Source organism: Lycorma delicatula, chromosome 1 (assembly GCF_047948215.1).
Source record: "Lycorma delicatula isolate Av1 chromosome 1, ASM4794821v1, whole genome shotgun sequence".
Taxonomy (NCBI): Eukaryota; Metazoa; Arthropoda; class Insecta; order Hemiptera; family Fulgoridae; genus Lycorma; species Lycorma delicatula.
Genome location: NC_134455.1, coordinates 354,182,494 through 354,207,042, shown reverse-complemented (window position 1 = coordinate 354,207,042; position 24,549 = coordinate 354,182,494). Strand labels below are relative to the sequence as shown.

Sequence of the window (24,549 nt, the reverse complement as noted above, 5' to 3'; positions counted from 1 at the left end):
CATTTAGTTATTGATTATGAATAAAACATGCAAGAAAAATCAGTGCTATGCCATAATTTCCTAAACCTAAACAAAAGAATTAATTTAATCTAATTTTCCCCAAAAATATAATGAAATCAAGCTGTGAAGCAATAAAAATCTTACTATATTCATTGTTATTTCATCTATTTCACCATTTAATGCCAAGTATTGTAAACCTGAAATGCAGCTATAATCGCCACTTGCATTCATTTTTGTACACCAGTGTTTGGCCTCTTCTTTTGTTTTTTCTAATTCATTTACAAGCACATCCACTGTTCTCTTTCTGTCCATAAACTGAAATCATACAAAAATGTCTATTCTTATGAAAAGAAAAAATATATATATAAATATATATAATTATACACACACAAGATGTTTTAGTCAGTCTTAGCCTTATTAAACTATATCAGTTACACAAGTGTTCCTGAAAAATACTAAGGAATACAATACCAAATCCTTCCCATAAAAAAAATTCTTATAACCCAAAAGCGCTTAGTTTTCTATTTCTCAGCCATTTCATACTTTATTCAAAATAAATTCATTTATCAAGATCAGATTGAGATGCTTTAATTATAATAAAATCCAGTATCCATTTTTAAACTGATGTCTTCAACAAAAAAAATATAAAAAACTTCTTTTGGAAAATTTCAGAATATTGACCATATTAATTAATCATTAAAATAATGAATGCACAAAAATATACAGTACTGGATTTCACACAGTTCTCATGCACATATCCGTTCATCAGCATATTGTTGTATCAGTATTATGAGTTGTTAGTAGTACAAAAAACATTGTACTGTAAGGTTGGAGTTGAAAATGGGTCTCACAATGGAAGAAAAAGTTTTCATTGTGGAGTATTACTTTTGCACATATGAAAATGACAATCAAGGCAGGCCAAGTTTGAAGTTAGTGGCAGAACAATATTGCGAACAACTTAATAAGGCGGCACTGAGTAACACAGTTATGCTGTCTATCATTAAGAAATTTAGTTGCACTGGTAGTGTATTGTGTCAATGAAAGGGAAGGACTGGTAGGCCAGTAACTATGTCCACAAATGAGAATTATGGATGTGTCCTCAATCAAGTTTTGAGTCACCTAAACGAAATCTTCAACAAACCTCCTTGAAAATGAACATTAGCAATAAATCACTTCTGCAATTTTGTGTGGATTTCTGTACCAAATTCAGGTTGGACAACGATTGACGAACCAAGATATGGATGTCAGGGTTGTGTATAGTGGAAGATTTTTGACCATGGTGTACGAGGATCCAGATTTCTTGCTCAATGTGGTGTGTTCTCCAACGAAAATCACATTCAGTTGTACGGTTTCATCAGTCACCAAACACTCGCTTCCTTGGTTTCAAGAGGTCAAACATTATCATCGAGAAACCGTTACATAGTGAGCGTGTGTAGTGTCAGCACACTGTGCTTGGTTTGCATTTAAGAGGTATCTTACTGTTACTCAATAACACGTTGATCCAGTCATTTGTTCATGATATAAGAAGGTTTTGTCATGGCAGAAACCTTCAAATGGGTAGACAGTGGTTTCACCAGAACGGTGCAACCAGCACATCACTCAACAGTCTTTAGCAATGCTGCAGGAAACACTTTCCAGGACGAATCATTTCCTGAGGGACTGAGTTCAACTACCCATCACATTCCCCTGATCTTACACCACCTGATGCCTACATCTGGTACATGTTAGAAGAGAAAGTGTTCAGCTGAGCAGATTCCCCCAGAACTGTACCTGCATTATATGAGAACTTCATCTCAGTTTTCAAGAATCTGCATCAACCTGTGTTCCAGAAAATTTGCATGACCGTTATGAATAGTGCCTACATTTTGAACATTTATACCACATAAATAAAAATAATACAGAATAACAGCTCCAGTACTGTATATTTTGGAGCATACTGTATCTGTATCTTTAGTTACACACAACGTCGAAGCAATAGGTTTGTTTTGTGTGAGCTTCAGAATATGGAATTTTAGAATTGGTATTATTTCATACCAATATTTTTGTTTGTTGGATAGATTGTATAAGTGTTTGTTGTTTGCTTTTTCGTTCTGTTTACTGGGTATATTTTCATTTCATTATTTATAAATTTTGAGGCTTGGTTAGCCAATAGGCTATCTAGGCCATATTTTCAGGTGGGTAGTTTATTTATTTTGACTCCCCTCCTGGGTTGGTAATTATCAGGAATGCCTTCCTGGTTCTTGTTCATTGTTTACAACATAATTAATTTAATTATTCTAGTTTATTTTTGTAATAGCTGTTTGTTTAAAACAGCTGTTAATTTACCAACATTTTGTTTGTTTATTTTTATAGAGGTCTGCCATTGGTCAGATCTTGTTAGTAAACAAACATCATTTTGTTAAATGAAACAAACATCAATTTGTTTACTGGTGTTTGTATTTTTGGTATCTGTTTCTGTTTTAGTGTTTTTATTAGTGTTTTGGAGTTTTTGTTTTTTATGTTAATATCCTTTCCAAGCAGGAAGGCAAATGACAGGGTAGGCCCAGGTGGGATAAATGTAGTGAGGTCATTGCTGAGGTGCAGTTCAACAATTCATCCTCTTCTTCTGGAGTAGGAGAGCTGCAGGCTGGGGCGTCAGGAACGTCTGTACTGGCTGGCAAGAGTGTTTACATCCAAAATTTTGAGAGAATGGCTGGGGTGTTCAAATGTGCTCACTAGGCCATTTAATGAACGCTTTATGAGTTGTTAAAGATTATAGAAGACTCTAGAACTGCTCAAGGAAAAATCATTCCTAAATTAAAGGAGCTTAAGCCAATCATGACTGCTCTGGCAGAGGGATAAGAGCAGTTAGCTGCTAAGCTAGTTGAGACTCGGAATGTTGTGGTGAGGGAAACTGTTCGTTTTTCGGTCCTGGCTCAACAGCCAGTAACAGTTCCTCAACATAAATGATATGCAGATATTTTAAAAGTGCAAGGCAAGTCTGTCCCTAAAACAACCACAGGTGGTCTTCATTAATTTAAGGGATGGGGCAACTACTAAATCCAGCAAGGAGATGAAGGACAAATTTCAGGTGGTCCTCAAACAAACGAGATTCATAATATTAAGGAAACAAAAACGGGGTTAGTTGTCATTGTTGACAAGGAAACCATTAAGGTTATTTCTGACTCTCTAAAGGTAAGTCCGATATGAAAGTCGACCCTAAGAACAAGAGGCGCCCAAGAATCATAGTTTATGATATAGATTGGCAACTATCTAAGGATGATTTGATGACTCTCATTAGAGAGTAGAATACTCAAATGGACAAGGCTTCTTTCAAGTCTGAATGTCAGTTATTGTTGAAATCAGGTAGGCGTGAGGCAGAGCACTACCACAGTATATTCGAGGTAAGTAACTCTTTATTTAACAGCTTCCATAAGCAAGGCAAGTTGTTTATAAACTTCTCTTCTAGTTGAGTTAAGAAATATTAGATGTCCAGCGTTGTTTAAGTGCTGCAGGTACAGTTACAGGGCTAAGTTCTGTAATCATCCTGCAGTATGGGCTCACTGTTCTGTTACAGCATCCATACATTGTATCTGGTGAACTGCCAGGTTTTTCAAATTGAAAGAGAGGTTGATTGCATCTTCAATTGACAGATCTCAAACAATCATCACTTGTGGTTTGTGTGGATGTTCTGAATTTGCATCTGTTTGTTGCAAGTTCATATTTCAGTATAGAAATCTTGCTGATTGTCATCTTGAGGTCTGGGATAACATCCTTCGATTCTCTGGTACCAGTCAAATCCTTATTGGTGCAGATTTGAAGGCTGTCATATTTGTGACAGCGGTTTCACCGATGATGGCGGTGAAAAAGTAGAGAGCTTCTTAGCCCAGCATGATCTTCAGGTATTTAATGTACCTGGGGAGTTGCCAACCTATGTAGCTAATGTAGATGGGTGATGGTTGTTTGGAGGAACAAACATCAACATTACAATTGGTAGATATATCCCTACAATGTTTCTAACTGGAAGGTAATTGATGATTGTTCAAGCGAATATCAATTGATTCTTTATGAGATTGCTGGTGGTTTGGGTTTGCGCTACCAATGTAACGTGCCAGTTCAGCAACGTTGTTTTCTGCAAAGGCATGCGGACTGGAAAAAATTTGTTGATGTTCTTTTGACCAGGCTTCAAGTTTTACATTGGTGTCTGGAGGTTCTAGATTTGGAAGACCTGGCAGTCAGTCTGTCGGCAGCCTTTATTGACGCTGCTGAAAATTCAATTCCCTGCAGCTGTGGTTGAGAGAGGCCTGCTGCATGGTGGTGCAGGGAATTATCAGCTTTGAAACAGGCTGTCAGTCATTTGTAGGGAGCTTCTCAATGTAAGGAAGATCTAGAAAGTTGGGCAGTTCTTGTTACTGAATACAGAGATTGTAGATCTCAATATTTTGAAGTTCAGATGCCGAAAAGGGATTCCTGGCGTTCCTTTCTGCATGAGCAGGGGAACAATTATTCGTGGGAAATCGTAAGAACATTTCTTCTGTCTGCCCTCTCGACCTGGTTTGGCGTAATTTCAGACATGTATGAGATCTTAACACGAATTACTTGACGATTTATTGCCTGATGATAGTGAAGCTGGAGAAACCGCATACTATCTGTGAGTGCAGCATGAGGTTGTTCAGTTTCACAGGGCTGCACTGTCTTTGGAGATTACTGATACTGAAGTGTGTCAAGTTATCTCTAGTTTATGTAGGGGCAAGGCCCCAGGCTTCAATGGAATAATGGCAGAGCTCCTTGTTCGCTCGATTGGGGTTAGTGAGAAAACAATCACACACGTGTTTAACAAATAACTAATGTTTAACAAATTACTGTTTGGAGGGTACTTCCCAGTATGTTGGAAGAAGGGTGTTGTTAAACTGTTGTTTAAAGGAGGCAACAAGGATACCGTTGTTACTTCATAGTATTGACATTGGTAAGGTCTTCAAAAAAATTCTGTACCTGTGTATAAATGAGAGGCTGATATCACAAAGTTTATTGAAGAAAAATCAGTATGGGTTTCATCCTGGAAAGGGTACCGAGGACACCCCATACTTCACCTGATGAGTGTGATACAAGCTAGTAAGGAGGAATATGTCCTGGGAATTTTCAAAAGTAACTCCAGTGCGTTTAATAAACTGTGCTGGCTTTCTGTTTTTTATCAATTACAAAAGAGACAATGCACCGATAGTGAACTGCGAGTAATGCAAAGTTACTTCAGGCATTAGGATGCGCTGTTCTATGAAGGCGGGCATAAGGTAAGCAAGACGCTGTACAAGGGTTGTACAATGGGCCCATTATTGTGAGTAGTGGTGTTTGATTCCCTTCTGTGGCTGAGATTGCCTGGTGGGTGTCACATCTTGGCTTATGCCGATGATAGGCTCCTGCTGGTCGAATGAAGCTCATGGAGGGAGTTTGACTTCCGACCCACCTAGGCAAGATGGAGTTGTGGGGGTCATCAACCCGGAGAAGAGTACGATGATGCTTATACCGTTTGGCAGTGAGATGTCAGGTTCGTGTTTTGATGTCAGGCCTTCGTATTAAATATTTTTTTTTTTTTTTTTGTCTTCAGTCATTTGACTGGTTTGATGCAGCTCTCCAAGATTCCCTATCTAGTGCTAGTCGTTTCATTTCAGTATACCCTCTACATCCTACATCCCCAACAATTTGTTTTACATACTCCAAACGTGGCCTGCCTACACAATTTTTCCCTTCTACCTGTCCTTCCAATATTAAAGCGACTATTCCAGGATGCCTTAGTATGTGGCCTATAAGTCTGTCTCTTCTTTTAACTATATTTTTCCAAATGCTTCTTTCTTCATCTATTTGCCGCAATACCTCTTCATTTGTCACTTTATCCACCCATCTGATTTTTAACATTCTCCTATAGCACCACATTTCAAAAGCTTCTAATCTTTTCTTCTCAGATACTCCGATTGTCCAAGTTTCACTTCCATATAAAGCGACACTCCAAACATACACTTTCAAAAATCTTTTCCTGACATTTAAATTCATTTTTGATGTAAACAAATTATATTTCTTACTGAAGGCTCGTTTAGCTTGTGCTATTCGGCATTTTATATCGCTCCTGCTTCGTCCATCTTTAGTAATTTTACTTCCCAAATAACAAAATTCTTCTACCTCCATAATCTTTTCTCCTCCTATTTTCACATTCAGTGGTCCATCTTTGTTATTTCTACTACATTTCATTACTTTTGTTTTGTTCTTGTTTATTTTCATGCGATAGTTCTTGCGTAGGACTTCATCTATGCCATTCATTGTTTCTTCTAAATCCTTTTTACTCTCGGCTAGAATTACTATATCATCAGCAAATCGTAGCATCTTTATCTTTTCACCTTGTACTGTTACTCCGAATCTAAATTGTTCTTTAATATCATTAACTGCTAGTTCCATGTAAAGATTAAAAAGTAACGGAGATAGGGAACATCCTTGTCGGACTCCCTTTCTTATTAGGGCTTCTTTCTTATGTTCTTCAATTGTTATTGTTGCTGTTTGGTTCCTGTACATGTTAGCAATTGTTCTTCTATCTCTGTATTTGAACCCTAATTTTTTTAAAATGCTGAACATTTTATTCCAATCTACGTTATCGAAAGCCTTTTCTAGGTCTATAAACGCCAAGTATGTTGGTTTGTTTTTCTTTAATCTTCCTTCTACTATTAATCTGAGGCATAAATTGCTTCCCTTGTCCCTATACTTTTCCTGAAACCAAATTGGTCTTCTCCTAACACTTCTTCCACTCTCCTCTCAATTCTTCTGTATAAAATTCTAGTTAAGATTTTTGATGCATGACTAGTTAAACTAATTGTTCTGTATTCTTCACATTTATCTGCCCCTGCTTTCTTTGGTATCATAACTATAACACTTTTTTTGAAGTCTGACGGAAATTCCCCTTTTTCATAAATATTACACACCAGTTTGTATAATCTATCAATCGCTTCCTCACCTGCACTGCGCAGTAATTCTACAGGTATTCCGTCTATTCCAGGAGCCTTTCTGCCATTTAAATCTTTTAATGCTCTCTTAAATTCAGATCTCAGTATTGTTTCTCCCATTTCATCCTCCTCAACTTCCTCTTCTTCCTCTATAACACCATTTTCTAATTCATTTCCTCCGTATAACTCTTCAATATATTCCACCCATCTATCGACTTTACCTTTCGTATTATATATTGGTGTACCATCTTTGTTTAACACATTATTAGATTTTAATTTATGTACCCCAAAATTTTCCTTAACTTTCCTGTATGCTCCGTCAATTTTACCAATGTTCATTTCTCTTTCCACTTCTGAACACTTTTCTTTAATCCACTCTTCTTTCGCCAGTTTGCATTTCCTATTTATAGCATTTCTTAATTGCCGATAGTTCCTTTTACTTTCTTCATCATTAGCATTCTTATATTTTCTACGTTCATCCATCAGCTGCAATATATCGTCTGAAACCCAAGGTTTTCTACCAGTTCTCTTTATTCCGCCTAAGTTTGCTTCAGCTGATTTAAGAATTTCCTTTTTAACATTCTCCCATTCTTCTTCTACATTTTCTACCATATCTTTTTTACTCAGACCTCTTGCGATGTCCTCCTCAAAAATCTTCTTTACCTCCTCTTCCTCAAGCTTCTCTAAATTCCACCGATTCATCTGACAACTTTTCTTCAGGTTTTTAAACCCCAATCTACATTTCATTATCACCAAATTATGGTCGCTATCAATGTCTGCTCCAGGGTAAGTTTTGCAGTCAACGAGTTGATTTCTAAATCTTTGCTTAACCATGATATAATCTATCTGATACCTTCCAGTATCGCCTGGCTTTTTCCAAGTGTATATTCTTCTATTATGATTTTTAAATTGGGTGTTGGCAATTACTAAATTATACTTCGTGCAAAATTCTATAAGTCGGTCCCCTCTTTCATTCCTTTTGCCCAGCCCATATTCACCCACTATATTTCCTTCCTTGCCTTTTCCAATGCTTGCATTCCAATCTCCAACTATTATTAAATTTTCATCTCCCTTTACGTGTTTAATTGCTTCATCAATCTCTTCGTATACACACTCTACCTCATCATCATCATGGGCGCTTGTAGGCATATAAACGTTAACAATCGTTGTCGGTTTAGGTTTTGATTTTATCCTTATTACAATGATTCTATCGCTATGCGTTTTGAAATACTCCACTCTCCTCCCTATCTTCTTGTTCATCACGAAACCTACTCCTGCCTGCCCATTATTTGACGCTGAGTTAATTACTCTAAAATCACCTGACCAAAAGTCGCCTTCCTCTTCCCACCGAACCTCACTAATTCCTACTATATCCACATTCACCCTATCCATTTCCCTTTTTAAATTTTCTAGCCTACCAACCTTTTTTAAGCTTCTAACATTCCACGCTCCGACTCGTAGAATGTTATTTTTTAATTTTCTGGTATTAAATATGTTCAAGTTCAAATGTACCTCGGGGTGTTTCTTGACAAGAAATTGTAGTTCCAGAAGTACTTTAATTACGTCGCAGAGAAGGCATGACAGGCCTTCTCTGCGCCTTGCGCAGAGAACCCCAAATACCTTGGGGGTCAGGATTGACCCCAAATCAATCCTAATTGGGGTCTTAATTTTAAAAGTATGCGAGCCAATTATGCTATATTCGACACCTGTATGGGTGGATAGGCTAAAATTTAAAAGCTATCGGATGTATCATTAAGAAGAGCTCAATAGCTTATAATTTTAATGGTAATAATAAGTTACCATACTATTTCACGGGAGGCAATCTTGATGATTGCGGGCATGGAACCGATAGATTCAATTGTGTCAGAAAAACAGCAGTGTTATGTTGCTAACAAGTCAGGTGAATTGACTTCAGAAAAAATTTACGAGATAGAACAGCATGGCAATGCTTTATGGCAGGCTAGATAGGATGAGGCAGAAGGTAGACGTTATATGCATGATCTCTTCCTAGACATTGTGGTTTGGGGGGTTCCCCTTGGGTTCACCCTAACAAGCATATGATGCAATTTTTTTTTGGTCATGGTGCCTTCCTAGACAGACTCCAGTGATTTGGCTGGGTGGATTCAAATTGTAGACAACTAGATGACGCATACCATGTAATTTACAAATGCGCAAAATACAAACTTATGCACTCGAAGACTATTTGTCGGCTCAACATTAAATCTCCATAAAAATTGGAAAAACCTGGCCGAATGGGTAACAGTTGAAAATTTCATACGGTACCTGGCAAGAGAACAGATTGCTGAGGGAATTTAGGAATCCACCTGGTCTTTCTTGTGTTTTGATTTTGTTATTCTTGTGTTATAAAGTTTGATGTTTTTTGTAGTATTTTGTTTATTCAGTTTTATTTTTATGTCTTGTTTCGTGTTATGTTATGGTTGCGTGTTGAACTCAACTTCTATCAGGTAGGAATTTGCATTTTTAATTTCAGTTCCTTCATGTCAATCAGTCTTAATAAAGACTCGACATAGATCTGTTTTGTATTAAAGAGTTCATTTCCAGGTAGTATACCAATGGGAATATCACATGTGATATTAATATCGATGACATCCTGACTGAGGAAAGAAGAAGGCTGAGAGATGCCTTTTACCGGGGTTGTGAAGATGACCTCCAATAAAGCCCATAAGAGCTAGGTATGGAGGGGGTGGCATGGCAATCGAAACTCCATCATGGCGAGTGTCTTCCCCTGCAGGATAATGATGTATCTGTAACTTTGTTTCTTTGAATTTTATTTTATTAAGAAAAAATTATGAGTATTCTATTATCAAAAAAATGATATCTCAGTCTTTAAATGCTCAGTTTTGGTAATAATCTTTTATTTAAATCAGTCTGAATTACACGTCATTTCTTTCATTTGCACTATTAAGAAGCAGAATAGGAAAGAGAAAGTTACAATTACCAAATGTTAGGAAAGAAAAATTATAATTTTATTATTTAAAAATAATTTTATTAACTTACACATATTATTTTTAATAATACTTTTTATATGCATGTGATTATTTAATAACTGAATTGAACATATAGTTACAATAACAGTTATTCAAAATATCCAAGATTACAGGCAATGCAAACACAAACACTTGTTTTCATAGAATGCTGAATTTTTCAAATATTCCCAGTTGATTTTGAATTCATTGGCGTCAAAAATACAAATGAATTTTTTTCTAAGATCAACTATAAGCACTGATGTTTTCATTCAACACCATAAATAAAAATCACTGAATTCAGAATTGTAAGAATGAGCAGCCATGATACCTGTATCATGGCCAGTCTCCTCTCCTATTGATCTCTCAATGTATACATCTAAGGTAAAATGTACTGGAGCTCCACTATACATGAACCATATCTTACTCTAATTGCTGAGATACATTTTTTAAGAAATATGAAGAATATTTGACAAGTAATCACTGCATTCACCATTGTTAAATCTAATGGATAGAATATGAAGACCTATGACACATTGTCTTTTATCTCGTCCACACATTAACTATTAACTTATGCTGGTTTCTACTTTATAGTGAAGAATCCTCATGATTCTTCATTCTTATCTCCTAACTGATATTGGTTGTGGAAATTATTTATCCCATCTCTGTTAAACTGAACTCATATTGGGAAGTCAGCAAGTATAAAGCATTACACATACTGAAAATTGTACAGAAAGAGTAATTGTTCATGGAATAATCTCCAAAAATATCATATGAACAACTAGTAACATTAATGCTTGTTGCTTTGTACTTGCACTACGATCTTGAATGACAAATTCTAAGATATTTTCTCTGCTTTGATATTCAAAAAAGCACCTTAAGGTGTTTAGTAAACTTAAACACCTTATTATGTTAATAACACCTTATAATATTATGAACTTTAACACCTTAGGATGTAGTAATTTTTTTCATATAAAGAATATATTACAAGTAAATGTTTCACAATGTCAAGACATGCTGTATAATGGATGAAACAGGGTAAATAACCCTGCTTGCTAATTCGAAAATGAGGAGATAAATTTATACTGAAGCCTTCTTGTTAAATGCAAGTTTAATTTCTCTAAGTACTAATAATCTATCATTATGATGAAATGTGTTTTTAACTTTTTCTAAATATATTTTTTATCCTACGAAGAACTGCATAACAGTTCCAAAAAATGATTCAATAGCTTATTTTTGTCATTCAATCAATAAGTTATTTTAAAAAAATAAAATTACACAACTTCACAACTACACTTTCTGCTTTCCTCAATAACCAACTAATGATTTAATATCCCTGTTCCTCTTAGTCAACAAATTAGTTCAGCTACGATTTTATGATTTAATTATTTGTATCTTGAAATGATTCCTAACAGAATCATGTAGCTTCATAACAATTACCATTTGCTTTACTAAGCATAAAAATGATGTATGTCTCTTCACAAATTCAGTATAACTGATAAGAATTGTCACCTGCACAATGATTACTCGCTACTGCAAACTTAAAGAGTTTGCAGTTTATCTATGCCATCATTAACATATATTAAAAATTATATGGTTTTTACTAAAAATTAATCTAAATTAGTAATAAATTTAAATTTTATAATTTTTATTGCTTATGTAAAACAATAACATAGATTAAAATATCAACTTATGCGTGAAAACATTTTCAAATTTTATGGCAAAAGTTTTTATTCGCTTAATTAATTTATAAAATTTCTACATGCACATGATATTTCAATTAAAAATAATTTTAGTGCCATTAAAGTGGAGAAGTAAAATTATAAAAAGAGTCTTTTCTTATTTATAAATAAAATTTTCAAGGTGACAGATATAAATTTTTAATTTTTACATTGAACTTACATTAACTTTGAATTCTCTGGATTATAAAATAAACTTCACAGGAGATGGGTATCTACTGTGTTTATCACATTCAGTTCTTTTGGACTGAGTCTTTCATTCAATCCTTGGAATTTATTACACAATTCTACTGGCATTCAATATGCAATTCAATTGGCATTCAATAAGTATTTAGACACAAAACATTTTTATACAATAATTTTTATAAATCTTTTTCTCTACCATTAATCCGTTTGAGAAACTCTCAAAAGATGATGAAAAACTTGATCAAAAAAATGATTTTAAAAAACAAAATCACAAATTGATGGTTATTGTAACAGAACTTTTATAAAAAGAGATTTAATATTTTTTTTACTCAAATCTAGCTAAAGAATAAAAACTCACATCATATAACTTTCAGTTCTCTCTTCTGCTTCTCTGCAGATAACTTTGGGGTGAATACTCTCAAGATTCATATCTGGTATTATACTGTACAATGATACAGCCAACACTATCTATTAATCTTGGTAGAGGAAGAAAAAACAGATCACACAAATACACGAAACTAAGTGTAAGCTGCTACACCTACACAGCAAAGATGATTTAAATGGACAAAGTTAGCTAGTTGCAAGGAGAAAAAGTAAGCCAAGAATTGACATACTATAATTGTTACTAGTACAAAGTGGCTTCAGAAATACCTGATAATAAATTGTTTTATCTCAAAATGTTAGAATTAGTCTAGGTCTCGCTTAAATTTCTGATTACAAACACAGCCTATTCTCGGTCTCGGTTGAATTAGTGGTTATAAACTCACACTAACATCTAAGACCACAACATGTATCAGAACATAATCTGGTTTTTTTCACATTCTTTAGTATAAATGAGCAAAGTGAAAGTAATTTATTTATTTAGCGTATGGCACCAAAACACAACACCAATTACAATCAAAAATTACAAACAAAGATTAAACAAATTAATATATGCTACTGATTCTGGTCGCCATCAGGAAATCTTCAGGATTCCCTTCATAAGCTGTTCAGGACAAACTTCTGTGACGTGCTTAACAGTTTGATTTTCACTACACTCACAAAGGGGCATCGGGGTTTTACCCCATTTATACAGGAAATAGGCGCACCTACCATGCTGAGTTCGTATTCTGTTTAGCGTTGATCATGTCTTACATGGCAAGTCAAAACCCAGCGGCCTTTGAGTAATACATGGGATTTGGTTATTCTGCTTTGTGGTCCATTCTTGATGCCAGATGTCAGTTAGGTTAAATCCGTCCTCTGTGGCAGCAATAGCTGTTTTGATAGGTGGCTTTCTAGATCGAAGGCAGCTACGATTGGCATCCTCAATGTCCTCATGTATTGGTAGGTTTTGATTGTCCATAATCTTCTTGGACTCTCTTACAAGAGCGTTCATACGACGCAGGTTTGGGGGTGGTATGTGGCTCAATACCGGGAGCCATTCCACGGGAGTAGACCTGATAACCCCAGCAATCATTCTCATAGTGTTATTAAGTTGAGCAATAAGGGCTGTTAATTCTATGAACATAAGGGCTGTTAAGCCACACTGGCGCACAATATTCAGCAGCTGAGAAGACCAGGTTCAGAGCCAATGTGCACAAAGTGGAAGCCGATGCCCCCCACGTTGTTCCACAGAGCTTATGTATAATGTTGTTTCACGCTTTCAATTTCTCTACAGTTTTCATTAGGTGCTCCTTAAATGAAAGTGTTCTATCAAATGTCACGCCTAGGTATTTAAGTGTCTTATTGTGAAAGAGCCATGTATTCTCGAATAGAATTAGTAAAGTTATAAATATGAATAATAAACTTACGTATTTGACAACTTTACTGTTAACTTGCTCAGTAATTGTAAACTTCTGCAATTTTTCAAAGCATCTTGGTGGTTTTCCCAATAAGTCACAATAAAAATTGGTTTTAAGTGTTGAATATAATGCATACTGAATTACCTTTTTCCAGTCTACATTCTTCCTTTCTTTCAACTTAAATAAATTAAGAAAAACAGAATTAATCAACAATGAATAAACAGTTGAATAAATGGTTACAAACTACATAAAAAATGAATCATTACAAAAAAAACAGATTCCTAAAATAAGTAAAATTTGTCTACAGAGATCTACCAATTTATGCACAAAAATAATATGACCAATCCTCCAACCTTTTAATAAAATGTTTAAGGAGTAGATAATATATATAATGCTATAAAGATTTTAACCACAGAAACGTTTGCAACATGCAATATCATTAATTAGTATGTTAATTTCTTTATTAATATTAAATAATTCTCTTTCTTTTCGCATAAAATATTAAAAAATTTGCATAAGTAATCATAAAAATATATCTTGCACTTTTATGGCATTATGTAAATGTTGTTTTCTAGATTTTCTTTTAATGTTTACAATAGCTTTGTTATAAAATACTTTCTCTTATGGGAAATTTTGTACTACAGATTTATTTATTTTATAATATATGATTTTAATACTACTATGATACTACTGATCTATAAATGCTTTCTTTCATGATTTTATAGTAACTCAAAATATTTAAATTTAAAGAAGCTGAAAATTTAATGTAATAATGCTATTAATAGAAAATAATGTAGGTATTGTTTATATCTTTTAAATATTTATTTAAAAAAATTTTAAAAACCCAATGTACATGTATGTGTTCTTGGATTTCTCTTATAAGGTAAATTACTAACTATTAATGAATAAAATTAAATCTCATAATGCCAAGACATATTAGTAAATATCCTCATAATGCTTGTACAATTTTTGTAGAAATTTTTTTTTTTTCAAATAAATCTGTAATGCATCAAAGCTACAAATTTAGGTTTAATTTATAAATTTATTTTAAAAGAAAAACTTTTTCTAGCTCATTAGGTCATGTCAGTAAAAAAAAAGATTGCCTTGCCATGGCAGCACAGTTAAGACCAGATTATATTAATCATTAATTTTAGACTGGGGGGTCTACAAGATAACAAAAGAAAAACAACATGTCAACAAACGGTTAAAATGATGATTCAATCCCATTTTTAAACTGCAAACAGGTGTGTGTGCTATTAAAGTTGTTGTAGAAAAGTGTCCTGTTTTAAATGCTCCCCAATTTTAAAAATTATTTATCATTTATTTTATTTATTATCTATAAATAGTTCAATTTAAGCAGTATTAATAAGGTACAGGAACCCTTAAATCACTTTTCAACCATTAAACATAGAAAAATTACATTTAGCAAATGCCTTTATCTTACTATTATCTCTATTCTTCAGGATGATACATTCATCCCTCACCTGTAGGGGAATTTAGAAATTGTTAATTTAAAATAGAAAATTCTAATTATAGAGAGGGTGACATACTTCAAAGCCATTGAAAAACAAAATATTTGACCATAAACCAATGGGCTATGGTAGCTTTGGACTATGATAACTCCAACCTAAATTGCGGTCATTTATGTTTTTCATAATTACCTTCAAAAAAGCTCTACAATATACCCAACCAAGCATTAGCTCAAATAAAAAATAAATTGCTTTGAGGTGGGAGCATTTGCTAAAGTTTCATTTTTTTAGCACTTTACTGTTGAACAGTTATTTAAGTAAGTACTGCTGTAGATCACTGTTAAAACTATTTGAAAAAAAATTAAGTGACAGCCATTTTGGTTAAGATAGTTGTAGCTCAACGTTTTTAACATCAAATTTTTTTTCAATGCCCTTAAAATTATGTATCACACTCCTACCTTTTCATTTACAATTTGTGACTTCTCCCCCATGCTGACCCTTGGTTGCTTCAGGGTCTGATAACAAAAAATAAATTGTTATGGAGTATAAGCATTTGCAAAATCTAATTAAAAAAATGTTTTTTACAGTTTCATTGTTGAGTAGAAATTGAGAAATACTGAAGGCCACTTTTAAGACTAGTTGTGAAAAAATTGAGCTGTGCTAAAATTATTCTAGCCCAATGGTTTTACATCAAAATTTTTGTTTTTCAATGCCTTTTAAAATTATGTGTCACAATTCTACCATTTCTACTGAAAAGTTTTGAGTTGTATCCCTGGAAAGGCCCCCCTGGAAGCTTGGGATGAGGTTGTTTCATACTTAAAGTAGATCCATTTCAAGATAGATAGAAGCATTTGCTAATTTTATTTATTTTTTTTTTTGTTTAATGGGTGAAAAGTATTTAAGGATTCGTTCAGATACATTAGTTATACTGTATACAGTACATATAATAATTTTTTTAATATTATTGTTATAATCTTTATCCGATAAACATATCTTTTTTATCTACTATTGTTAATTTTTATTTGTTCCAGTTTATTTTTTGTTCTTGTTTTTTTTAAATATATTTCATACAGAGTTTTTTAACTTATTTATTTAATTTATTATTATCTTACAATTATTTCTACTGCTATTACTATTTTATTTTATTATTATCTCTCTACTATATAACGAGGAAATGTTTGTTTCCTCTTTAGTAAAAATCTCAAGAACCATTAAACTAATAGTTACCAAATTTTAACAGTAGCATCATTATGCTATCCGCAGAGTAATAGACTATATTAGGATGAAAAATGATTTATTGATTTATGGTTTATGATTTATGGTTTATGGTTTATGATACATTGATTTATGGTGCTGCAATTCTAATTTGGGCCGCTAGGTGGCAAGCCATTAAATTCTCAAGCTTCTTTCTTATGGCGAGCTGCCCCCAAGGTATTAGGTAGATTTCATAAGAAAGCTATCTATTGTAATGGGTACCATGATCAACTTCTGGAAAATTTTGACATATCTTTGCATTTCACATCTCCCAGACTCCAAAACCACTGTCAGTCCAAACGTTTATATATAATATATATTTTTCACTTTCTTGTGGACACAATAACTGCCGTAATTTTTCGTCAATCACTTTCAAATTGATACATAAAATATAACGACCAAACATCTCAGTCGAGTTCGTTAATGGGCAAAACCGGATCATGGGAGTGGAAATGGGGGGGCATTTTCAAAAAAACAGAATATTGTTATAGCTATAACTTTATTGTTAAGTAAAATATCAAATTTGGTTAAAGAAGTTCCTATTATTCTTTAGATAAGGGCCAAAAACTTATCTAAGTAAAGTTTTTTGATATCGCCAACCAATGGCCCAGGGGGTGGAAAAAATGGGGTTTTGAAGATAAAAAACATCATACCTCCCTTAATAGGCACAGTATTGAATTGGTTTAAAGTGCTTGTTAGTCGTGTAAACATTACCTAAAAATTTTGTCTGAAACAATTTTTGATATTATCAACCCTTACAGCAAGGGATGTCTAAAACCAAAAAAAAAGAGTAACAACGAAATATCACTATAACTTTCTTATTAAGTAAAATATCAAATTCATTTAAAGTTCTTACTATTCTTTGGATAAGGCCCAAGAGGTGGAAAAATGGGGTTTCAAAGGAAAAAAGAATCATAGCTCTCTTAATAGGCACTGGATCGAATTCATTTAAAGTGGTCATTAGTCCTGTAAATATTACCTAAACATTTTGTCTGAAACGATTTTTGATATGACTAACCCTTACAGCAAGGGATGACCAAAGTATTGTTGGAATTATAAGAAGAAGAGGCTTCCCATATCCTAAACATGTGAAACTTGTTTACATATGAAACCATTGTCGTATTGACTGAATTTGAAGTGAATGCATTTAAACTGCTGTAACTTAGTACTGTGTATATTTTAATTTTTGCAAGTGAAAATATTTTATTACCAAGAAGTGTGATTTTTCTGTGTTATCCTTGCTTAACGTGAAAGTGTGTAAATATGCCTAGACTAAAGAAGAAAAGTTACCAACAGCGAAAAAACTCCAAACAGGTGAGTCAAATTTGGCAAGGGAATGTGAGGACGTTGATAAAGACAATTCCAGCCCCAGTCATCATAGGGAGGCTCATCTTCAGCAGATCCAGGAAAACCAGCAGAAATACCTTAGGACATGGGCAAAGTGTGCTATTCAACATGAGCGTGAAAAGTCATCTCAACAGAAGTGTCTTCTTTCTGCCACTAATCCTCAAATAGGTGTATGTTGTCAAGCACTTCAGGAAAAATCATAGGAAGTCTTGATAAATTTAGCAATAGCTTGTGATCTAATGAGAAAACGTATTGTTCTTAAAACATGGAAAGTAATATTTGATACAAGTTCATACAATCTGAGTTCCCCTAGCCCTACTTTGCCTTGGTGAAATCTACCTCTGCCTTCCAGCGTGCCGAAAGGAATTTTTTTTCAATATAGATATATTGATATTTTCAATATAGAGATATTTTCAATATAGGTCTTATTGAAATTGAAAACAAGATTATAAGTTTTGGTAAAAAGTACTTATATGGTTTAAGTTTACAGACACAAATTTGTGATGAACAAGATAATGAAAACCCCTGTGATAAAATGTTCCAAAATTCTTTTAATATCAACAAACTTCAAGAGTACGTAAATATTAACCTTTCTAAATTAGTACCAGATCAGCACCAAGCATATGAGTCCATCACTTACAACACCCATAGTGACAGAAAAAAGTATTTTTTTTAGATGCTCCTGGAGGCACTGGGAAACCCTTTTTGATTAATTTACTTCTCACACATCTCCAATCGACAAGCAGCTTGGCTCTAAGTGTAGCATCATCATGCATAACTGCAACACTCCTTTCTGGTGGTAGGACTGCTCATTCAACTTTTAAATTGTCTTTAAATGTATCATATGGACAGAAGTCAGTTTGCTCTATATATAAAAATGGTTTGCTTGGTAAAATTTTCCAAGATAAAAAACTTATTGTATGGAATGAATGCACAATGATTCATCAAGCTCATGTTAAAGCAATTGACTGTACTCTCAGAGATCCTCAAGTTACATGATAAGTTGATAGGAGGCATAACTTTTGTCTTTGCTAGAGATTTTCGACAAACTTTGCCAGTTGTGGATGAAACTGCAAAGGGGATGCTAGTTATTTTATATGTTGATTCACAAGTGTTCTTTTAGATTTTAGAAATGTAGCTCTTGCTCTCTCACAGAAGTAACATGCATGAACGCTTTTGACATCACAATCATAATAATAACACAGTCTAATAGTACAGCCAATTAGACTGTGATAATAGTATCAGTCATCCTGAACATAGTATCATGGATGTGCAAAACCAAACCTATCCAAAAAGATGACAGTAATAAAAAAAAACTCACAGTTATATGTTTACACATTTTATATACTTTAGAATATATTTCAAATAGTTTATTTTAATTGTCATTAGAATAATGAATAATTATAAGAATCCTAAACAATATAAACTTTATAACAATTAAGAAGTATAAATATTCTTGTAAGAGATCAATAGCAATCACTCTGATTTCCTCTTTTTTTATTTCACAGATATATAATATTTATTTTTATAAAACCCAAAAAAAGAGCAATTTGACTGTCACCTGAAAGTTTTGATGACAAAAATATTTGAAACACTATACTATATTAATTTGCAAAATTGTATTTTATACTATTTTCTTCTGCTTGTACAAATAAAGAAATAAACATATGTTTCTTGTTAAACTGAGTTTGTTCAGATTCTATTAACTGATTTTAATTTGCAAACTTTCATTTAATTATCTTTATATTTGATTTTAATATGTTTTTTGTTACTAATTTAATTATTTATATGTTTAAAAGTATTTTTAATTAATTTTTTAAATATATATAGTATAACAAGACTGGTATAATGAACCTGAGTAATGGATTTCTGCCAATTAAGAAGAAATTAATAAAAATTATAATAATGGGAAGAATCCAAAAAGGGAATAAAAGAAGCCCTTTCAGTAAAGCAAACAGGTCCGTTTAACAATCATCCTTTGTAATACTGACTGCTGACACACCTAAATAGATGTTTTCCATGAGAAGAGTTAACAAACCCAGATGAGGAATGTGTGGAAAACTTAAAGGACTCAGTTGATTGTTCTCATGCTCAACTGGGGTCTGGTCCTTCAGGTCAAGAGGATAGGAGTATAAATACTCTGGGGAAGACCAGTTGACAGTCAGTCTGCGAGGGGATTCTGTGAGTGAGTCTAAGCGGGACTTTATGATGTGACTTCTGTGAGAGAGTTCTAAGTGAGGGGCAATTATGAAGTCTGAAGCAAGAGTATTCTATGAGGAGGTCAGTGAAGGAGCAAATTTCTAATGCATACAAGTTCGACATGATTAAGGTGACGTCACAAGTAATTCCAACACATGAAAACATGAAGTGATTTGGTGAGTTACTGCTAGACTATAAGTGAAAGAGATAATATACTAAATTTCATTCATAAATTGTTAGGGTAATTTTATTTATGAACAGCAAAGGTATTTTCAATGAAAGTACTTTATACTTCTTATCTATTGAACTATTGTTGTTAATACAAAATTAGTGATTAAAAATATTAGTATTAGCGGTTTTGCTAATGTCTTTTGTCAGTGGGACTGAATTCTGGTTTTCAATATTTAACTACCAGCAAATAAATCCTGACAATTAGTTTAAATTATGTTTTGTATAAAATCCATTTATTATTATTGTTCCGATTGTGATTACTATTATTATTCTTATTATCGTAGTTATTATTGTTTTGTGTTATTTTATATGTACTTAAATTAATAAATTGTAATTAAACATTTTCAATTGTCAATCTCAATATCCTGATCGAGCCGCGAACATGCGACAATATATATATATAATATTAGTCAACCAAATCCACCTAAGAACAGAAATAAGAATACTCTTACCTTATTTTTCTTTTCTTTATAATTTTTACGATAGTACTTTCACGGGATCCTGCATCATCAGTCGTACACAAAATTTGTATACAATTACATATTAAACACCAAATATTAAAATACAAAAATTATATATACAAATACGAAGGAATATGAAGCCATCAAGTAAAATAAAATAATAACCTATATGTTGCTAGCCAAATACTAATACTGTGCTATTTAAGTAAATGAAAATTTCATGTATTATCAAGAAAGGTGCTGCTATCTATTGCAGCTTTTCCTTCAAAACTGTAGCTGATTAAGTTTAATTTTTTCTTATATTTATAAATATAATGATTTTCTAAATAATCAAAATTTTTATTTACATTTCCGTTTTTAATTTACAATGTTTCTAAATTAGTATTAATATCAGAAATAGAATGTTTATTATTTATAAGGTGATCCGCAACATTAGAAAAGCCCAATTTTTTATTTTTATAATACCTAAAATATTCATAAAATTTGGTTTTAAACAATCTATTGGTTGTACCTACATAAATATTCTCACAATCATGGCATTTTATCTTATAAACCCCACATAAATTGTAAAAATCAGTATTATTGTTTTTTAAATATTTTATTATGTGGTTGTTAGTTTTATATGCAGATTTAAATTTATCCTTGTCATAAACTTGGTTATATTTTCAACAATATTATTGGTGTATGAATATTTTAAGTAAACATTATCAACCTCTGTGTGTTATATATTGGTTTTAAAGTTATTGCACTATTAAGTTTTAATGTTTATGTTTTATATATATTATCAATTAAGAAAGCACTATATCCATTTTGAATTACAATTCCTTTTATTGTATTTATCTCTGTTTAATTTCTCTTTATTATTTTGTGTATAATGGATAGCTCTATTAATCATATTTGTATATATGTTAATTCTATATGTTATATATTTGTATATATGTTATTTCTATGTTAATTCTATTTCAAAGATTTGATTTGATTTTCTATGAATTTTGTTTTATTGGCTATAGGGTTTCCTGTATACCGAAGTTATAATTTGACTATTTTTGTTAATCACGATATTAACATCTAGAAAAATTTTTTTTTTTTGTGTATATCTATTTCAAAAGTAAATTTTAAATCATTACAGTATGAATTAAGTTTATTCAAAATTATGAGGTGTTCATTATTTATAACCAGATCATAAACGACAAAACCATCATCAACATAACAAGTCCACAATAAAAGAACCTTGTGTGTGAATTATGCCATAATCAATTTTACTCTCAAAATTATGTAAGTATATCTCTGGCATTAGCAGAAGAGAAAAAAATTATATACATAAATACAAGAAAAGATTCAAATTAATCAACCTACAGACCGATTTTGAAGGAGACATACTCATAAAAACTAAAATAGATAGAATAGCAGCACCTTCGTAGATAATACATGAAGTTTGTATTTATTTAAATAGCACAATATTAGTATTTGGCGAAGCCACATACAGGTAATTTTATGTCTTTATTTTATTTTTTTTTACTTAATGACTTCATATGCCTTTGCACATATATATATATGTCGGAGAATAAAGTACAGTGGAGTATCTTCCGACAAAACGATGAGAATATTCTTTAGAATATCTGTATTTTTAGTAGTTTTAAGAAATGTACTATTACTTGTAATATTTTGTAAAATAAGGTTTAAATTGTTTTATTGCGGTAGGCTTAGGCCTAGGTAGGCACATGGTTGTCAACGTAGTCGGGATCCCAGGACGATAGGGGTATCATAAAATTAATAAGGAAAAGGAAATATGCAGTAGGCATATTATTTGAGAATATTGAGAAAAGGTAGTCTTGCTTTGGAACCCAGATCGAACAGACGTCCTGGTGATCGCGAATTCGTTATTTCCCTGAGCCTCGGTCTATCGCAAGTTGTTTTAATATTATTTGAATTCTAAATTGAATTAATCTTATATTATAATTCGTGTACTACTGAGTTATTGATAAGTGATAATTATCATTTGTAATTATTTCATTGTACGAGTTATCTACTCATTTTTATTAATTGAACTTTATTATAATCTTATATATTCTCCACTTGTAATAATAAAAATGAGTGAAACACAAAACGTTGAATCCCTGACAAATCTCGTCGCCTCTCCGACATCAGAAGTGGGATCGTCTCCATCTGGTCCATCACCTGATCAGTGGAATACATTGTTTGAGTTTATGAAGTGTTGTATGCAAAAGCCATTATCGACAAAGAAAAGTGTTGCGTTACCACGATTTAATCCTGAGAGTGCGGGATCGGATTCTGTTGCTTGGTGCTCTGCAGCAGAACTGTGTCTATTAGAAAATCCTCTTCAAGGCAGTGAATTGATATCTGCGCTTAGCAAAGCTTTGGAAGGTTCAGCAGCTCAGTGGCTATCCCAAGTGGCAATTCCGGGTATACAGTGGCCTCAATTAAAAGAACTTTTTGTGTCACGCTTCGGGGGACAAGAAACTGCGACAGCGGTTGTGCTGAAAATTCATCAGGAGGCACCAACCAAGAATGAAAGTGTCGGCGCCTTTGGCATTCGACTTCGATCATCGCTAAAGGCCCGCTGGAGGTCTTTAACAGTTGACGAAATAGTTAATGCGGTTGTGCTTGCGCGATTGACCCATATTGATAATCGAGTGGAGCGCGTAGCATTAACTAGCGACATCAAAACGGAAGCCGAATTTTTGAGCGAAATGCGAGGCTTTTCCTACACCCGAAAAAGACCAATATCAGCTTCAGATAACTCATCTACATCCGATTTGAAGCGTTTTAAGCCAGCAGCTTCAGGGAAGTGCCATTTCTGTGGGGAAATAGGTCACAAAAAGTTTGAGTGTCCTAAACTTAAGAAGAAGCAAGCGGAGCAAAGCAGTAACCATCGTGGCTCCAAAGAATCATCCTCTTCATCGCGCAATGTGACGTGTTTCAAATGTGGGGTAGCTGGTCATATTGCGCCAAACTGTACGGCTCCAGGTAGCAGCCGTAGCGGTCCAGGGAACAACAAGGAGAATGGTAGCGTCGAACGCCGTGTGAATCTTTGCACAGTTGCAGCTTCTACTGGTATTCTAAACCATCTTGGTGAGTCGTTTCCATATTGTTTTGATTCAGGAGTGGAATGCTCATTAATAAAGGAATCGATAGCGATTAAGTTTTCTGGACGTAGAATTAATGAATTAATAATTTTGAAAGGCATCGGAAATGTTGTAGTAAATTGTAGCATGCAAATTTTATCTATTGTAATTATGGATTTGTTTACATTAGAGATTCTTTTTCACGTTGTCCCAGATGAATATTTGAGTTATAATGTTTTAATTGGTCGAGAAATTTTGAGCTTGGGTATGAGATTCAAGAAGGACAAGTTCGTCCAAACCCTCGTAAAATATACTCTTTAACAATGTTACCCGCTCCAAGGACCGTTACTCAGCTTAGACAGTTTATTGGCCTTGCATCTTATTTCCGAAGGTTTGTCCCTAAGTTTTCACAAATCATGAAACTATTATATGCTCTTACCTCAGGTAAAAAATATATTGAGTGGACTGAGACACATGAAAACGCCCGACAAAAAGTAATTCATACTTTGACCAACGAACCCGTCTTAATTATCTTTGACCCGGATTATCCTATAGAACTGCATACCGATGCTAGTTCCGATGGGTACGGAGCAATACTCATGCATAAAGTAGACGGTAACAATAAAGTTATTGAATACTTTAGTAAAAGGACAAGCCCAGCCGAGTCCAGGTATCATTCTTACGAACTCGAAACTATGGCCGTTGTTAAATCTATTAAACATTTTCGACATTACTTGCATGGACGACAATTTACTGTTGTAACTGATTGTAATTCATTGAAATCTTCTCAAAATAAGATTGATCTTAATGATAGAGTCCATAGGTGGTGGGCTTATTTACAGGCTTTTCA

At 33.3% G+C, this 24,549-nt stretch overlaps 1 protein-coding gene across 1 annotated transcript in view; it reads right to left on the bottom strand.

The window, feature by feature from the left end:
• LOC142334470 (uncharacterized) overlaps positions 1-24,549 on the bottom strand; it is a 712,180-nt gene that overhangs the window by 544,780 nt on the left and 142,851 nt on the right. Inside the window, exons 24-25 of the mRNA XM_075382526.1 lie at positions 13,662-13,829; positions 145-315 (exon numbers count right to left, since the gene is read on the bottom strand). Coding sequence (XP_075238641.1) covers positions 145-315; positions 13,662-13,829 — 339 coding nt within the window. The remainder of the gene's footprint in view (positions 1-144; positions 316-13,661; positions 13,830-24,549) is intronic.